This window comes from Salvelinus fontinalis, chromosome 41 (genome assembly GCF_029448725.1).
Source record: "Salvelinus fontinalis isolate EN_2023a chromosome 41, ASM2944872v1, whole genome shotgun sequence".
NCBI lineage: Eukaryota > Metazoa > Chordata > Actinopteri > Salmoniformes > Salmonidae > Salvelinus > Salvelinus fontinalis.
The window spans coordinates 226308-245175 of record NC_074705.1 but is presented as its reverse complement, the minus strand read 5'-3'; the positions used below and the strand labels follow the sequence as shown (position 1 = coordinate 245175).

General features: G+C 44.8%; 1 protein-coding gene across 8 annotated transcripts in view; it reads left to right on the top strand.

Annotated features, from left to right (window-relative positions):
• Positions 1-18491, top strand: part of tdrd3 (tudor domain containing 3) — a 44043-nt gene extending 25552 nt beyond the window's left edge. For 2 of the 8 annotated variants that reach the window (XM_055908003.1, XM_055908010.1), the window contains 5 exons: positions 5633-6458; positions 7538-8048; positions 14535-14660; positions 15130-15271; positions 18052-18491. In XM_055908003.1, coding sequence (XP_055763978.1) covers positions 5633-6458; positions 7538-8048; positions 14535-14660; positions 15130-15246 — 1580 coding nt within the window. In that variant the 3' untranslated portion in view covers positions 15247-15271; positions 18052-18491. Of the gene's footprint in view, positions 1-5632; positions 6459-7537; positions 8049-10562; positions 10647-10712; positions 10797-10898; positions 11054-13776; positions 13861-14534; positions 14661-15129; positions 15272-18051 lie in introns of those variants that run through there. The other 6 variants (XM_055908004.1, XM_055908005.1, XM_055908009.1 and 3 more) reach the window with 6 other exon arrangements.
• Positions 18492-18868: the final 377 nt, after the last annotated feature.

Here is an 18868-nt window from a genome sequence, read left to right as displayed (position 1 = left end):
ATCGTTCCCTTCCACTACCTTGTCCTGCTGTGGTGCCTGCTTCAACCTGACATTTTAACAAAGCACATAGCAGTTTGTTACACCTATTTGTGACATTTATTGAAAGGGGAATTTTCTATTACAGGGAGATAATCATTTTCTATGTTCCTGTTTATCTTTCTGATTCACACTCTTTTTTTCCAGCATCAAAGATCAACTGTCATTCAAAATTCCTTCAAATATTGTACATTTTTTATAGGAAATAGATTTGTATAAAGAAACGATGGTGTGGTGTAAATCTGTGTTGGAGTGGGTAACTCTCCCGGCTCCGTGAACATGTACCGTTCCCCTCTGGAGACCAGGGTTCACCCTCCAAGTCTAGCTTTCACACTTTTGTTTCTTCGTAATATTTCATCCTCTTTGTTTCTGATCCATCTGTCCTAAAACAAATCAAATAGGTCATAACATGTTAATACAGAGCTCCACACTGTCTGGTACTGTAGTCTTGTCTCTGGTGTTATAGTTTCTGGTGTTATAGTCTGGTGCTGTAGTCTCTGGTGTTATAGTCTGGTGCTGTAGTCTCTGGTGTTATAGTCTCTGGTGTTATAGTCTCTGGTGTTATAGTCTCTGGTGTTATAGTCTCTGGTGTTATAGTCTCTGGTGTTATAGTCTCTGGTGTTATAGTCTGGTGCTGTAGTCTCTGGTGTTATAGTCTCTGGTGTTATAGTCTCTGGTGCTGTAGTCTCTGGTGTTATAGTCTCTGGTGTTATAGTCTCTGGTGTTATAGTCTCTGGTGCTGTAGTCTGGTGCTGTAGTCTCTGGTGTTATAGTCTCTGGTGTTATAGTCTCTGGTGCTGTAGTCCTGTCTCTGGTGTTATAGTCTCTGGTGTTATAGTCTCTGGTGTTATAGTCTGGTGCTGTAGTCTCTGGTGTTATAGTCTCTGGTGTTGTAGTCTCTGGTGTTGTAGTCTCTGGTGTTATAGTCTCTGGTGTTGTAGTCTCTGGTGTTATAGTCTCTGGTGCTGTAGTCTGGTGCTGTAGTCTCTGGTGTTATAGTCTCTGGTGTTATAGTCTCTGGTGTTATAGTCTCTGGTGCTGTAGTCCTGTCTCTGGTGTTACAGTCTCTGGTGTTATAGTCTCTGGTGTTATTGTCTCTGGTCCTGTAGTCCTGTCTCTGGTGTTATAGTCTCTGGTGTTATAGTTTCTGGTGTTATAGTCTCTGGTGCTGTAGTCCTGTCTCTGGTGTTATAGTCTCTGGTGTTATAGTCTGGTGTTATAGTCTCTGGTGTTGTAGTCTCTGGTGTTGTAGTCTCTGGTGTTATAGTCTCTGGTGCTGTAGTCCTGTCTCTGGTGCTGTAGTCTCTGGTGTTGTAGTCTCTGGTGTTGTAGTCTCTGGTGTTGTAGTCTCTGGTGTTGTAGTCTCTGGTGTTGTAGTCTCTGGTGTTGTAGTCTCTGGTGCTCTAGTCCTGTCTCTGGTGTTGTAGTCTGGTGCTGTAGTCTCTGGTGTTATAGTCTGGTGCTGTAGTCTCTGGTGTTGTAGTCTCTGGTGTTGTAGTCTCTGGTGTTGTAGTCTCTGGTGTTATAGTCTCTGGTGTTATAGTCTCTGGTGTTGTAGTCTCTGGTGTTATAGTCTCTGGTGCTGTAGTCCTGTCTCTGGTGTTATAGTCTCTGGTGTTATAGTCTCTGGTGTTATAGTCTCTGGTGTTGTAGTCTCTGGTGTTGTAGTCTCTGGTGTTATAGTCTCTGGTGCTGTAGTCCTGTCTCTGGTGCTGTAGTCTCTGGTGTTGTAGTCTCTGGTGTTGTAGTCTCTGGTGTTGTAGTCTCTGGTGTTGTAGTCTCTGGTGTTATAGTCTCTGGTGCTCTAGTGTTGTAGTCTGGTGTTGTAGTCTGGTGCTGTAGTCTCTGGTGTTATAGTCTGGTGCTGTAGTCTCTGGTGTTGTAGTCTCTGGTGTTGTAGTCTCTGGTGTTATAGTCTCTGGTGTTATAGTCTCTGGTGTTGTAGTCTCTGGTGTTATAGTCTCTGGTGCTGTAGTCCAGTCTCTGGTGCTGTAGTCTCTGGTGTTGTAGTCTCTGGTGTTGTAGTCTCTGGTGTTGTAGTCTCTGGTGTTGTAGTCTCTGGTGTTGTAGTCTCTGGTGTTGTAGTCTCTGATGTTATAGTCTCTGGTGTTATAGTCTCTGGTGCTCTAGTCCTGTCTCTGGTGCTCTAGTCCTGTCTCTGGTGTTGTAGTCCTGTCTCTGGTGCTGTAGTCCTGTCTCTGGTGTTGTAGTCCTGTCTCTGGTGCTGTAGTCTTGTCTCTGGTGTTATAGTCTGATGTTGTAGTCTCTGATGTTATAGTCTCTGGTGTTATAATCTCTGGTGCTGTAGTCCTGTCTCTGGTGTTATAGTCTCTGGTGCTCTAGTCCTGTCTCTGGTGTTATAGTCTCTGGTGCTGTAGTCCTGTCTCTGGTGTAGTAGTCCTGTCTCTGGTGTTATAGTCTCTGGTGCTGTAGTCCTGTCTCTGGTGCTGTAGTCCTGTCTCTGGTGCAGTAGTCCTGTCTCTGGTGCCGTAGTCCTGTCTCTGGTGCCGTAGTCCTGTCTCTGGTGCCGTAGTCCTGTCTCTGGTGCCGTAGTCCTGTCTCTGGTGCCGTAGTCTCTGGTGCTGTAGTCCTGTCTCTGGTGCTGTTGTTTCTGGTGCAGTAGTCCTGTCTCTGGTGCTGTTGTCTCTGGTGCAGTAGTCCTGTCCTCTGGTGCTGTAGTCCTGTCTCTGGTGCCGTAGTCCTGTCTCTGGTGCCATAGTCTCTGGTGCTGTAGTCCTGTCTCTGGTGCTGTTGTCTCTGGTGCAGTAGTCCTGTCCTCTGGTGCAGTAGTCCTGTCCTCTGGTGCTGTAGTCCTGTCCTCTGGTGCTGTAGTCCTGTCCTCTGGTGCAGTAGTCCTGTCCTCTGGTGCCGTAGTCCTGTCCTCTGGTGCCGTAGTCCTGTCTCTGGTGCCGTAGTCCTGTCTCTGGTGGTTATAGTGAGGAGCCAGATGGTCTGTGTGTCTCTCTACAGAGGGGTTTAAGCTGTATTAAACAGTGCTGTAGTCCTCTGGTGGTTATAGTGAGGAGCCAGATGGTCGGTGTGTCTCTCTACAGAGGGTATTAAGCTGTATTAAACAGTGCTGTAGTCCTCTGGTGGTTATAGTGAGGAGCCAGATGGTCTGTGTGTCTCTCTACAGAGGTTATTAAGCTGTATTAAACAGTGGTGTCGTTAGTTAAGTCTCTGACATCAGACACGGGGACAAACTGACATATGGTTCACCACAGAGGGGAAATGGACACAGCCAACAGAGAGGGATGGCTTTCATTTCCTGCCTTTCATGAGGGGAAGTTACTGTTTGATGTTTGGTCTCATTTCAAGTATTTAGATGTTTGAAACCAGAGTTTGGGATCATGTCGTTTTTACTGAACTCTGGCAATGACTTTTGTTTCTCCCTTCTTTGTTTATATACGGGTATTATAATGACGTTTGTTTCTCCCTTTGTTTATATACGGGTATTATAATGACGTTTGTTTCTCCCTTCTTTGTTTATATACGGGTATTATAATGACGTTTGTTTCTCCCTTCTTTGTTTATATACGGGTATTATAATGACGTTTGTTTCTCCCTTCTTTGTTTATATACGGGTATTATAATGACGTTTGTTTCTCCCTTTGTTTATATACGGGTATATAATGACGTTTGTTTCTCCCTTCTTTGTTTATATACGGGTATATAATGACGTTTGTTTCTCCCTTCTTTGTTTATATACGGGTATATAATGACGTTTGTTTCGATATTATTTGTTTCTCAGGTCTCCAATTAAAAGACAGTATCTAGAACATGTTTGTGTGTGTACACGTTAGGGATGTGACCAATGGACAATTTTGCTTAACGTTTAATCTGCATTTTTTTTAACAAATCATTTTCTGTTAAAACGATACAAAAAAATCAGAACATTTCTCGTCAATTTACAATGCAGAATAATCATCCTATTAACGCACAATGCAGAATAATGATTCTATTAACGCACAATGCAGAATAATTCATTCACGATGCAGAATAATTCATTCACGATGCAGAATAGTTCATTCACGATGCAGAATAGTTCATTCACGATGCAGAATAATTCATTCACGATGCAGAATAGTTCATTCACGATGCAGAATAATTCATTCACGATGCAGAATAGTTCATTCACGATGCAGAATAATTCATTCACGATGCAGAATAGTTCATTCACGATGCAGAATAATTCATTCACGATGCAGAATAGTTCATTCACGATGCAGAATAATGGTTCTAATAAGGACCTCTAGGCCCAGACAGTGAAGTTCTATCTCCCTCAGTCATATCCCCTTGAAAGCTCCTCTGCGTCAGTATGTTTGTCTGTAAGGGTACACGACAGCTTTTTAAACACCAAACCTTCTCTGGAGATAAGAGTCGAAGCGCCCGCTGAACGGGTGTTTTACTTGTCTGTAAAGGAAGGTCGTTTCTGAAGTGGGACTAACGTCTGTCACGAGGCGTCCAGAACTGTCCATCAAATTAATCTTGAGCTGCCTGTGGGATAAACAATCGTACAGCCTGCCTGCCGCCTGCCGCCTGCGCACAGACCAATCTTTACATCTTGTTAAATACCATGACTTGCCAATTTTATTTATTTTATTTCACCTTTATTTAACCGGGTAGGCCAGTTGAGAACAAGTTCTCATTTACAACTGTGACCTGGCCAAGATTAAGCAAAGCAGTTTGACACAAACAACAACAGAGTTACACATAAACAACAACACAGAGTTACACATAAACAACAACACAGAGTTACACATAAACAACAACACAGAGTTACACATAAACAACAACACAGAGTTGCACATAAACAACAACACAGAGTTGCACATAAACAACAACACAGAGTTACACATAAACAACAACACAGAGTTACGCATAAACAACAACACAGAGTTACGCATAAACAACAACACAGAGTTACACATAAACAACAACACAGAGTTACACATAAACAACAACACAGTTACACATAAACAACAACACAGAGTTACACATGGAATAAACAAACATACAGTCAATAATACAATAGAAAAATCTGTATACAGTATGTGTAAATGTAGTAAGGAGACATTTAGTAGAAAGAAAATACATCTTCCTCTAGGAATCGCCTCCTAAGATTCAGTATTTTGGGTCTATCTATCAGTATAGGCAGGTCAGACACCAGACAGACAGAACCGGGCGCTAGGCCTGTCTATCAGTATAGGCAGGTCAGCCACCAGACAGACAGACAGAACCGGGCGCTAGGCCTGTCTATCAGTATAGGCAGGTCAGACACCAGACAGACAGTCAGAACCGGGCACTAGGTCTATCTATCAGTATAGGCAGGTCAGCCACCAGACAGACAGACAGAACCGGGCACTGGGTCTATCTATCAGTATAGGCAGGTCAGCCACCAGACAGACAGAACCGGGCACTGGGTCTATCAGTATAGGCAGGTCAGCCACCAGACAGACAGACAGAACCGGGCTCTAGGCCTGTCTATCAGCAAACAAAAACGACATTTTGTGTTTCCAATTTGGTTGAAATGTTTAAACGTTCACACCCTGTGTGTGTGTGTGTGTGTGTCTTTTTCTCTGGGTTTCTCCTCCAGAGCCAAAGAGCCAGTCCTCTCAGAGGCATCATGATGGTAAGATGACGTTCCCCCCTAACGACCACCACCAGTCCCAGGACAGGTACCCCCAACGCAGCGACAGCCAGTCCCAGGGCAGGTACCCCCAACGCAGCGACAGCCGCAACGACAGGTCAGACAGTAGGAACGACAGACCACGGAAGGAGAGAAACGACAGGAACGACAGATCAGACTTCAGGAACGACAGGAACGACAGACCACCTCGCTTCCAGAGGGATAGCGACAAGGATTTCCCTAAACCTGGCCACGACCCCTCCATCGCCACATCCGCCCCAGCTCCAGTTCCAGCTCCAGCAGGGGGCCAGCAGGGCCAGGAGAGAGCCCAGGACAGAGGCCAGGAAAGGGGCCAGACACAGGAGAAGGCCCCTCCTGGAGGTGGAGGAGGGTCCGAGAGGTGGAGAGAGGCCCAGAATGAGAGACAAGCAGCCAGGGAGGCCAGAGGACAGACATCGGTGTTCTGCCCTGCTACGTACCCCGCCCCTGGCCAGCGGAACAGAGAACCCAGAGACGGAACCCAGGGGGATCCTTCTGGTTCTGGAACCTTCCAGCAGGGAATCAGAGTAGGTTCTAGTTCTGGTTCCGGAGGGTTCCAGAACCAAAGTCGGAGAGAGCAGCACTCGGTACCTGATCTGTCGTTTAATAAGAGAGGAGGAGGAGGAGGGATGAAGCAGGACAACGGGCCTGCACCAGCTGCCTCTAAACCAGGCCAGCACCAGACAGAGTCCAGTTCTAACTGTGTATCAGAACCAAAAGGGGTCCAGAGATCTGACAGCAGAGCAGAAAACAGGTCCGGATTCTGGATTAAACTTGATTATGAATGTCGTCTCATCAAATCAAATCAAATGTTATTGGTCACAGACACGTGGTTAGCAGATGTTATTGGTCACATACACATGGTTAGCAGATGTTAATGGTCACATACACATGGTTAGCAGATGTTAATGGTCACATACACATGGTTAGCAGATGTTAATGGTCACATACACATGGTTAGCAGATGTTATTGGTCACATACACATGGTTAGCAGATGTTATTGGTCACATACACATGGTTAGCAGATGTTAATGGTCACATACACATGGTTAGCAGATGTTATTGGTCACATACACATGGTTAGCAGATGTTATTGGTCACATACACATGGTTAGCGGATGTTAATGGTCACATACACATGGTTAGCAGATGTTAATGGTCACATACACATGGTTAGCAGATGTTAATGGTCACATACACATGGTTAGCAGATGTTATTGGTCACATACACATGGTTAGCAGATGTTAATGCGAGTGTAGTGAAATGCTTGTGCTTCTAGTTCCGACCATACAGTAATAACCAACAAGTAATCTAACCTAACAATTTCACAACTACTACCTTATACACACAAGTGTAAAGGGATAAAGAATATGTACATAAAGATATATGAATGAGTGATGGTACAGAACGGCATAGGCAAGATGCAGTAGATGGTATCGAGTACGGTATATACATATGAGATGAGTAATGTAGGTTATGTAAACATTATATAAAGTGGCGTGGTTTAAAGTGGCTAGTGATACCATTTAGTTACATAAAGATGGCAAGATGCAGTAGATTGTATAGAATACAGTCTATACATATGAGATGAGTAATGTAGGTTATGTAAACATTATATAAAGTGACGTTGTTTGTACGGATACTTGATTAGACCTGATTATGAATGTCGTCTCATTGTCAATGTCATCCGTGTTTATGAATACAGTGTGTCTGAGAGTTGACTGTTTTCTCATGTGTATGCAATGGTTTTTCATTCTTGTACGGTGATGCCAATGAAGAAGAAAACAAATTGCATTCTGGGATGTGCAGTAAAGTTGTGTTGTCGTTGTAGAGCCGAGCCCAACAGCAGGCGGAGAGGAGGGGGGAAGTCCCACAGGGAACGGCCCAACTCGGACAACTTTGACCGTTACCGGGACAACGGACCGCCCAACTCTTCTACGTCGTGGGCGGGGCAAGAGAAGGACTGTAGCGCCGGGACGCAGGACTGGGGCGTGTCCCGTGGTGAGTCTCGTCCAGTGAAAGGCCATGTGGGAAGCGGCCCAGGCTCGGGGCCACACCTCCAAAACGGTGACTCGTCAACGGAACACCGGACAGGGCCAATCAAACAACAGAACTACTCCACTGGTCCCGCTCCCAGGGAGAGGGAGGAGCCACACAACAGGAACAGCACTAACCCCGCCCATAACAACTCCAACACCGCCCCTAAGAAGAGAACAGGGCAGGTCAAAGGGCAGAGGTCAGACCAGGGGCAGGTTGGGTCCATGGAGCCTGCAGTGTCTCAAGGCCTGGGGACCTTGAAACCAGGAGACCAGGTTCTGGCGCTCTACTGGGAGGACAACAAGGTACAACTATATAATAACAATGGAGTCATGGTTAGATAGATGGGAGGATTACAAGGTACAACTATATTAACACTGGAGTCATGGTTAGATAGATGGGAGGATTACAAGGTACAACTATATTAACACTGGAGTCATAGTTAGATAGATGGGAGGACAACAAGGTACAGCTATATTAACACTGGAGTCATGGTTAGATAGATGGGAGGATTACAAGGTACAACTATATTAACACTGGAGTCATGGTTAGATAGATGGGAGGATTACAAGGTACAACTATATTAACACTGGAGTCATAGTTAGATAGATGGGAGGACAACAAGGTACAGCTATATTAACACTGGAGTCATGGTTAGATAGATGGGAGGATTACAAGGTACAACTATATTAACACTGGAGTCATGGTTAGATAGATGGGAGGATTACAAGGTACAACTATATTAACACTGGAGTCATGGTTAGATAGATGGGAGGATTACAAGGTACAACTATATAATAACAATGGAGTCATGGTTAGATAGATGGGAGGATTACAAGGTACAACTATATTAACACTGGAGTCATGGTTAGATAGATGGGAGGATTACAAGGTACAACTATATTAACACTGGAGTCATGGTTAGATAGATGGGAGGATTACAAGGTACAACTATATTAACACTGGAGTCATGGTTAGATAGATGGGAGGATTACAAGGTACAACTATATTAACACTGGAGTCATGGTTAGATAGATGGGAGGATTACAAGGTACAACTATATAATAACAATGGAGTCATGGTTAGATAGATGGGAGGATTACAAGGTACAACTATATTAACACTGGAGTCATGGTTAGATAGATGGGAGGATTACAAGGTACAACTATATTAACACTGGAGTCATAGTTAGATAGATGGGAGGATTACAAGGTACAACTATATTAACACTGGAGTCATGATTAGATAGATGGGAGGATTACAAGGTACAACTATATTAACACTGGAGTCATGGTTAGATAGATGGGAGGATTACAAGGTACAACTATATTAACACTGGAGTCATAGTTAGATAGATGGGAGGATTACAAGGTACAACTATATTAACACTGGAGTCATGGTTAGATAGATGGGAGGATTACAAGGTACAACTATATTAACACTGGAGTCATGGTTACATAGATGGGAGGATTACAAGGTATAACTATATTAACACTGGAGTCATGGTTAGATAGATGGGAGGATTACAAGGTACAACTATATTAACACTGGAGTCATGGTTAGATAGATGGGAGGATTACAAGGTACAACTATATAATAACAATGGAGTCATGGTTAGATAGATGGGAGGATTACAAGGTACAACTATATTAACACTGGAGTCATGGTTAGATAGATGGGAGGATTACAAGGTACAACTATATTAACACTGGAGTCATAGTTAGATAGATGGGAGGATTACAAGGTACAACTATATTAACACTGGAGTCATGATTAGATAGATGGGAGGATTACAAGGTACAACTATATTAACACTGGAGTCATGGTTAGATAGATGGGAGGATTACAAGGTACAACTATATTAACACTGGAGTCATAGTTAGATAGATGGGAGGATTACAAGGTACAACTATATTAACACTGGAGTCATGGTTAGATAGATGGGAGGATTACAAGGTACAACTATATTAACACTGGAGTCATGGTTACATAGATGGGAGGATTACAAGGTATAACTATATTAACACTGGAGTCATGGTTAGATAGATGGGAGGATTACAAGGTACAACTATATTAACACTGGAGTCATGGTTACATAGATGGGAGGATTACAAGGTATAACTATATTAACACTGGAGTCATGGTTAGATAGATGGGAGGATTACAAGGTACAACTATATTAACACTGGAGTCATGGTTACATAGATGGGAGGATTACAAGGTATAACTATATTAACACTGGAGTCATGGTTAGATAGATGGGAGGATTACAAGGTACAATTATATTAACACTGGAGTCATGGTTAGATAGATGGGAGGACAATCAATTATATTAACACTGGAGTCATGGTTAGATAGATGGGAGGATTACAAGGTACAATTATATTAACACTGGAGTCATGGTTAGATAGATGGGAGGATTACAAGGTACAATTATATTAACACTGGAGTCATGGTTAGATAGATGGGAGGACAATCAATTATATTAACACTGGAGTCATGGTTAGATAGATGGGAGGATTACAAGGTACAATTATATTAACACTGGAGTCATGGTTAGATAGATGGGAGGACAATCAATTATATTAACACTGGAGTCATGGTTAGATAGATGGGAGGACAACAATCAATTAAATTGAAATCTCCTAAAATAAATGGCAAATAATTTGACGATATTAAACACTGTTTACATTCTTGAGTTTGATATAACTTTCAACACTTGTACAGGTCCAGGATAGACGCTGTGTGTAATGACACCTCTGTGTGTAATTGTACAGGTCCAGGATAGACGCTGTGTGTAATGACACCTCTGTGTGTAGTTCTACAGGTCCAGGATAGACTCTGTGTATAATGACACCTCTGTGTGTAGTTCTACAGGTCCAGGATAGATGCTGTGTGTAATGACACCTCTGTGTGTAGTTGTACAGGTCCAGGATAGACGCTGTGTGTAATGACACCTCTGTGTGTAGTTCTACAGGTCCAGGATAGACGCTGTGTGTAATGACACCTCTGTGTGTAGTTCTACAGGTCCAGGATAGATGCTGTGTGTAATGACACCTCTGTGTGTAATGACACCTCTGTGTGTAGTTCTACAGGTCCAGGATAGACGCTGTGTTTAATGACACCTCTGTGTGTAATGACACCTCTGTGTGTAGTTTTACAGGTCCAGGATAGACTCTGTGTGTAATGACACCTCTGTGTGTAGTTTTACAGGTCCAGGATAGACTCTGTGTGTAATGACACCTCTGTGTGTAGTTCTACAGGTCCAGGATAGACTCTGTGTGTAATGACACCTCTGTGTATAATGCCACCTCTGTGTGTAATGACACCTCTGTGTGTAGTTCCTCAGGTCCAGGATAGACTCTGTGTGTAATGACACCTCTGTGTGTAATGACACCTCTGTCTGTAGTTGTACAGGTCCAGGATAGACTCTGTGTGTAATGACACCTCTGTGTGTAATGACACCTCTGTGTGTAGTTCTACAGGTCCAGGATAGACTCTGTGTATAATGACACCTCTGTGTGTAATGACACCTCTGTGTGTAATGACACCTCTGTCTGTAGTTGTACAGGTCCAGGATAGACTCTGTGTGTAATGACACCTCTGTGTATAATGACACCTCTGTCTGTAGTTGTACAGGTCCAGGATAGACTCTGTGTATAATGACACCTCTGTGTGTAGTTGTCCAGGATAGACTCTGTGTGTAATGACACCTCTGTGTGTAGTTCTACAGGTCCAGGATAGACGCTGTGTGTAATGACACCTCTGTGTGTAATGACACCTCTGTGTGTAGTTGTACAGGTCCAGGATAGACGCTGTGTGTAATGACACCTCTGTGTGTAATGACACCTCTGTGTGTAGTTGTACAGGTCCAGGATAGACGCTGTGTGTAATGACACCTCTGTGTGTAGTTCTACAGGTCCAGGATAGACGCTGTGTGTAATGACACCTCTGTGTGTAGTTCTACAGGTCCAGGATAGATGCTGTGTGTAATGACACCTCTGTGTGTAATGACACCTCTGTGTGTAGTTCTACAGGTCCAGGATAGACGCTGTGTTTAATGACACCTCTGTGTGTAATGACACCTCTGTGTGTAGTTTTACAGGTCCAGGATAGACTCTGTGTGTAATGACACCTCTGTGTGTAGTTTTACAGGTCCAGGATAGACTCTGTGTGTAATGACACCTCTGTGTGTAGTTCTACAGGTCCAGGATAGACTCTGTGTGTAATGACACCTCTGTGTATAATGCCACCTCTGTGTGTAATGACACCTCTGTGTGTAGTTCCTCAGGTCCAGGATAGACTCTGTGTGTAATGACACCTCTGTGTGTAATGACACCTCTGTCTGTAGTTGTACAGGTCCAGGATAGACTCTGTGTGTAATGACACCTCTGTGTATAATGACACCTCTGTCTGTAGTTGTACAGGTCCAGGATAGACTCTGTGTATAATGACACCTCTGTGTGTAGTTGTCCAGGATAGACTCTGTGTGTAATGACACCTCTGTGTGTAGTTCTACAGGTCCAGGATAGACGCTGTGTGTAATGACACCTCTGTGTGTAATGACACCTCTGTGTGTAGTTGTACAGGTCCAGGATAGACGCTGTGTGTAATGACACCTCTGTGTGTAATGACACCTCTGTGTGTAGTTCTACAGGTCCAGGATAGACGCTGTGTGTAATGACACCTCTGTGTGTAGTTCTACAGGTCCAGGATAGACGCTGTGTGTAATGACACCTCTGTGTGTAGTTCTACAGGTCCAGGATAGACTCTGTGTGTAATGACACCTCTGTGTGTAGTTCTACAGGTCCAGGATAGCATCTGTGTATAATGACACCTCTGTGTGTAATGACACCTCTGTGTGTAGTTGTACAGGTCCAGGATAGACGCTGTGTGTAATGACACCTCTGTGTGTAATGACACCTCTGTGTGTAATGACACCTCTGTGTGTAATGACACCTCTGTGTGTAGTTGTACAGGTCCAGGATAGACTCTGTGTTTAATGACAACTCTGTGTGTAGTTGTACAGGTCCAGGATAGACGCCGTGTGTAATGACACCTCTGTGTGTAGTTCTACAGGTCCAGGATAGACTCTGTGTGTAATGACACCTCTGTGTGTAATGACACCTCTGTGTGTAGTTCCTCAGGTCCAGGATAGACTCTGTGTGTAATGACACCTCTGTGTGTAATGACACCTCTGTGTGTAGTTCTACAGGTCCAGGATAGACGCTGTGTGTAATGACACCTCTGTGTGTAGTTCTACAGGTCCAGGATAGACTCTGTGTGTAATGACACCTCTGTGTGTAGTTGTACAGGTCCAGGATAGACTCTGTGTAATGACACCTCTGTGTGTAGTTCTACAGGTCCAGGATAGACGCTGTGTGTAATGACACCTCTGTGTGTAGTTCTACAGGTCCAGGATAGACGCTGTGTGTAATGACACCTCTGTGTGTAGTTGTACAGGTCCAGGATAGACGCTGTGTGTAATGACACCTCTGTGTGTAGTTCTACAGGTCCAGGATAGACGCTGTGTTTAATGACACCTCTGTGTGTAATGACACCTCTGTGTGTAATGACACCTCTGTGTGTAATGACACCTCTGTGTGTAGTTCTACAGGTCCAGGATAGACGCTGTGTTTAATGACACCTCTGTGTGTAATGACACCTCTGTGTGTAGTTGTACAGGTCCAGGATAGACGCTGTGTGTAATGACACCTCTGTGTGTAATGACACCTCTGTGTGTAGTTGTACAGGTCCAGGATAGACGCTGTGTGTAATGACACCTCTGTGTGTAGTTGTACAGGTCCAGGATAGACGCTGTGTGTAATGACACCTCTGTGTTTAGTTGTCCAGGATAGACGCTGTGTGTAATGACACCTCTGTGTGTAGTTGTACAGGTCCAGGATAGACGCTGTGTGTAATGACACCTCTGTGTTTAGTTGTCCAGGATAGACGCTGTGTGTAATGACACCTCTGTGTGTAGTTGTACAGGTCCAGGATAGACGCTGTGTGTAATGACACCTCTGTGTGTAGTTTTACAGGTCCAGGATAGACGCTGTGTGTAATGACACCTCTGTGTGTAGTTTTACAGGTCCAGGATAGACGCTGTGTGTAATGACACCTCTGTGTGTAGTTGTACAGGTCCAGGATAGACGCTGTGTATAATGACACCTCTGTGTGTAATGACACCTCTGTGTGTAATGACACCTCTGTGTGTAGTTGTACAGGTCCAGGATAGACGCTGTGTATAATGACACCTCTGTGTGTAGTTTTACAGGTCCAGGATAGACGCTGTGTTTAATGACACCTCTGTGTGTAATGACACCTCTGTGTGTAGTTGTACAGGTCCAGGATAGACTCTGTGTTTAATGACACCTCTGTGTGTAGTTGTACAGGTCCAGGATAGACGCTGTGTTTAATGACACCTCTGTGTGTAGTTGTACAGGTCCAGGATAGACGCTGTGTTTAATGACACCTCTGTGTGTAGTTGTACAGGTCCAGGATAGACGCTGTGTGTAATGACACCTCTGTGTGTAGTTGTACAGGTCCAGGATAGACGCTGTGTGTAATGACACCTCTGTGTGTAATGACACCTCTGTGTGTAGTTCTACAGGTCCAGGATAGACGCTGTGTGTAATGACACCTCTGTGTGTAATGACACCTCTGTGTGTAGTTGTACAGGTCCAGGATAGACGCTGTGTGTAATGACACCTCTGTGTGTAGTTCTACAGGTCCAGGATAGACGCTGTGTGTAATGACACCTCTGTGTGTAATGACACCTCTGTGTGTAGTTCTACAGGTCCAGGATAGACGCTGTACATCCCTCTGGTCTCACGGCCGTCGTGGTCTTTACTGAGTACGGAAACTGTGAGGAGGTCCTTCTACACAACATCAGACCTGTCAACACGGACTTCTGGGTAAAGTATCATTGGACTACAAGTTGGCTCTGTCTCAACTCACCTTTCCCACGATTCCTTACGTCCTCTCTCTGCTCTCCAGCTTCTCAACCGTATTGGAGGAGCATGTCCAAGGTCCCTCCCCCACCCCCTTCGACCGTCTCCTCTAATGGGTTTTTGAGAAGGAGAGGAGAGGAGAGAGGGATGTAAGGAAACGAGGAAAGACTCGTTGAGAATGGACCTACATTCTGCCTAGTAGAAAGTCCTATTATTCAGTTGTGAATACATAGACTGATAGGACGTGGTTTTGGCCTTCAGGAAGATCAGCTGACCTAATATCATCTCATAAACCAGGGCCTGTATTCACAGTGTCTTGAGCCAGAGGGCAGATCTAGGATCAGGTCCTGCTTGTCAGAATAGAATCGTATTCAGTGTGATGTTAAAAAAAATAATGGCCAAACTGATGGTAGGTCTGTATGTGTGGTGGCAGAAGGACGAGGAGGGGTTAGAGTACCGGCGCAGGGGAGACGGGCAGCCTCGGACCAACACGAGGACGCGGCCCACGGTCCAGTATTACCAGCCGCCCAGGGCCAGGGACTGTGACTGACTGATCACGTCATGACTGAGTTACGGTACGGACACGACACCTGTACTACACCACATGACTGAGTTACGGTACGGACAGGTTACACCTGTACTACATGACTGAGTTACGGTACGGACACGACACCTGTACTACACCACATGACTGAGTTACGGTACAGACAGGTTACACCTGTACTACATGACTGAGTTACGGTACAGACAGGTTACACCTGTACTACACCACATGACTGAGTTACGGTACAGACAGGTTACACCTGTACTACACTACATGACTGAGTTACGGTACGGACAGGTTACACCTGTACTACATGACTGAGTTACGGTACAGACAGGTTACACCTGTACTACACCACATGACTGAGTTACGGTACAGACAGGTTACACCTGTACTACACTACATGACTGAGTTACGGTACATACAGGTTACACCTGTACTACATGACTGAGTTACGGTACAGACAGGTTACACCTGTACTACATGACTGAGTTACGGTACAGACAGGTTACACCTGTACTACACTACATGACTGAGTTACGGTACGGACAGGTTACACCTGTACTACATGACTGAGTTACGGTACAGACAGGTTACACCTGTACTACACCACATGACTGAGTTACGGTACAGACAGGTTACACCTGTACTACACTACATGACTGAGTTACGGTACGGACAGGTTACACCTGTACTACATGACTGAGTTACGGTACGGACAGGTTACACCTGTACTACACTACATGACTGAGTTACGGTACAGACAGGTTACACCTGTACTACATGACTGAGTTACGGTACGGACAGGTTACACCTGTACTACATGACTGAGTTACGGTACAGACAGGTTACACCTGTACTACATGACTGAGTTACGGTACGGACAGGTTACACCTGTACTACATGACTGAGTTACGGTACAGACAGGTTACACCTGTACTACACTACATGACTGAGTTACGGTACGGACAGGTTACACCTGTACTACATGACTGAGTTACGGTACAGACAGGTTACACCTGTACTACACTACATGACTGATACGGTACAGACAGGTTACACCTGTACTACACCACATGACTGAGTTACGGTACAGACAGGTTACACCTGTACTACACCACATGACTGAGTTACGGTACAGACAGGTTACACCTGTACTACATGACTGAGTTACGGTACGGACAGGTTACACCTGTACTACACTACATGACTGAGTTACGGTACGGACAGGTTACACCTGTACTACACCACATGACTGAGTTACGGTACAGACAGGTTACACCTGTACTACATGACTGAGTTACGGTACAGACAGGTTACACCTGTACTACATGACTGAGTTACGGTACGGACAGGTTACACCTGTACTACACTACATGACTGAGTTACGGTACAGACAGGTTACACCTGTACTACATGACTGAGTTACGGTACAGACAGGTTACACCTGTACTACACCACATGACTGAGTTACGGTACGGACAGGTTACACCTGTACTACACTACATGACTGAGTTACGGTACAGACAGGTTACACCTGTACTACACCACATGACTGAGTTACGGTACGGACAGGTTACACCTGTACTACACTACATGACTGAGTTACGGTACAGACAGGTTACACCTGTACTACACTACATGACTGAGTTACGGTACGGACAGGTTACACCTGTACTACACTACATGACTGAGTTACGGTACGGACAGGTTACACCTGTACTACATGACTGAGTTACGGTACGGACAGGTTACACCTGTACTACACCACATGACTGAGTTACGGTACGGACAGGTTACACCTGTACTACATGACTGAGTTACGGTACAGACAGGTTACACCTGTACTACACTACATGACTGAGTTACGGTACAGACAGGTTACACCTGTACTACATGACTGAGTTACGGTACGGACAGGTTACACCTGTACTACACTACATGACTGAGTTACGGTACGGACAGGTTACACCTGTACTACACTACATGACTGAGTTACGGTACGGACAGGTTACACCTGTACTACACTACATGACTGAGTTACGGTACGGACAGGTTACACCTGTACTACATGACTGAGTTACGGTACGGACAGGTTACACCTGTACTACATGACTGAGTTACGGTACAGACAGGTTACACCTGTACTACACTACATGACTGAGTTACGGTACAGACAGGTTACACCTGTACTGCATGACTGAGTTACGGTACAGACAGGTTACACCTGTACTACACTACATGACTGAGTTACGGTACGGACAGGTTACACCTGTACTACATGACTGAGTTACGGTACGGACAGGTTACACCTGTACTACATGACTGAGTTACGGTACGGACAGGTTACACCTGTACTACACTACATGACTGAGTTACGGTACAGACAGGTTACACCTGTACTACACTACATGACTGAGTTACGGTACGGACAGGTTACACCTGTACTACATGACTGAGTTACTGTACAGACAGGTTACACCTCCCTCCCTCCCTCCCTCCCTCCCTCCCTCCCTCCCTCCCTCCCTCCCTCCCTCCCTCCCTCCCTCCCTCCCTCCAAAGTTAGTCAGTAGCTAGCCTGAGGGCCTAATCGTTAAGTAAACAGCCCCAGAGAGCAAACAGCAGTCATTACCGTGGTTACCAGCGCTACGTATATGTTCGGTAGGTTTGTGTGTTTATTGACAGAAAGATGTTTACTCCTCGTGGCTGGATGAACTTTAGACAACAGCAGTGTGAACTGAACACAGGGTTGATGGTGGTTTGACAAGGTGAACTGATGAACTGACTGTCTGTTTCCTGTTTCCCCCTCAGACGGAGTCCACAAACGATCCCAGAGGTCGACGCATCTGACCTCCAAAAACCACCGATCTTTCTTCTCTCGGGTGGCAAAATTCCCGCGACTTTCCCAGGTTTTCCAGAAATCCTGTTCGGGGGGATTCCACCTCCTCATTGTTCCCTCCTGATTCCACAGAATCTTTCAACTGTGGATTTCTTTAAAAAAAAAACAGACTTTGGGAAAAGTGAGTGGGCTTTTACAAAGCCTTCTCTCCTCTTCACCAAATACACTCTTCCTGTGTTCACGTGTGTCTCCATATCAACAAGTGTGGAACATTCCGGAAAGGTCCTTGTTGCTCAAAGATGCTGACAACAAGGACTCTAGCGAACACACTTTGTAGAGCGCACAGCCGCTGTACATGGGGAAGATTTGTCAAATAGTTTATTATTAGACTAATAAAAATGCTGCTCCTGTATTTCTCTGGTTTTTATTTGCCTGATTTGAACTCTCTTATCCAATGAACTGTCTCATGTTGCAGCCTTATTGGCTCAGTCTGTTACTACAGTCCATGTGTTCCTCTCAGACAGCTCAGTCTGTTACTACAGTCCATGTGTTCCTCTCTTCTCTCAGGCAGATCAGTCTGTTACTACAGTCCATGTGTTCCTCTCAGACAGCTCAGTCTGTTACTACAGTCCATGTGTTCCTCTCTGACAGATCAGTCTGTTACTACAGTCCATGTGTTCCTCTCAGACAGCTCAGTCTGTTACTACAGTCCATGTGTTCCCCTCTGACAGCTCAGTCTGTTACTACAGTCCATGTGTTCCTCTCTGACAGCTCAGTCTGTTACTACAG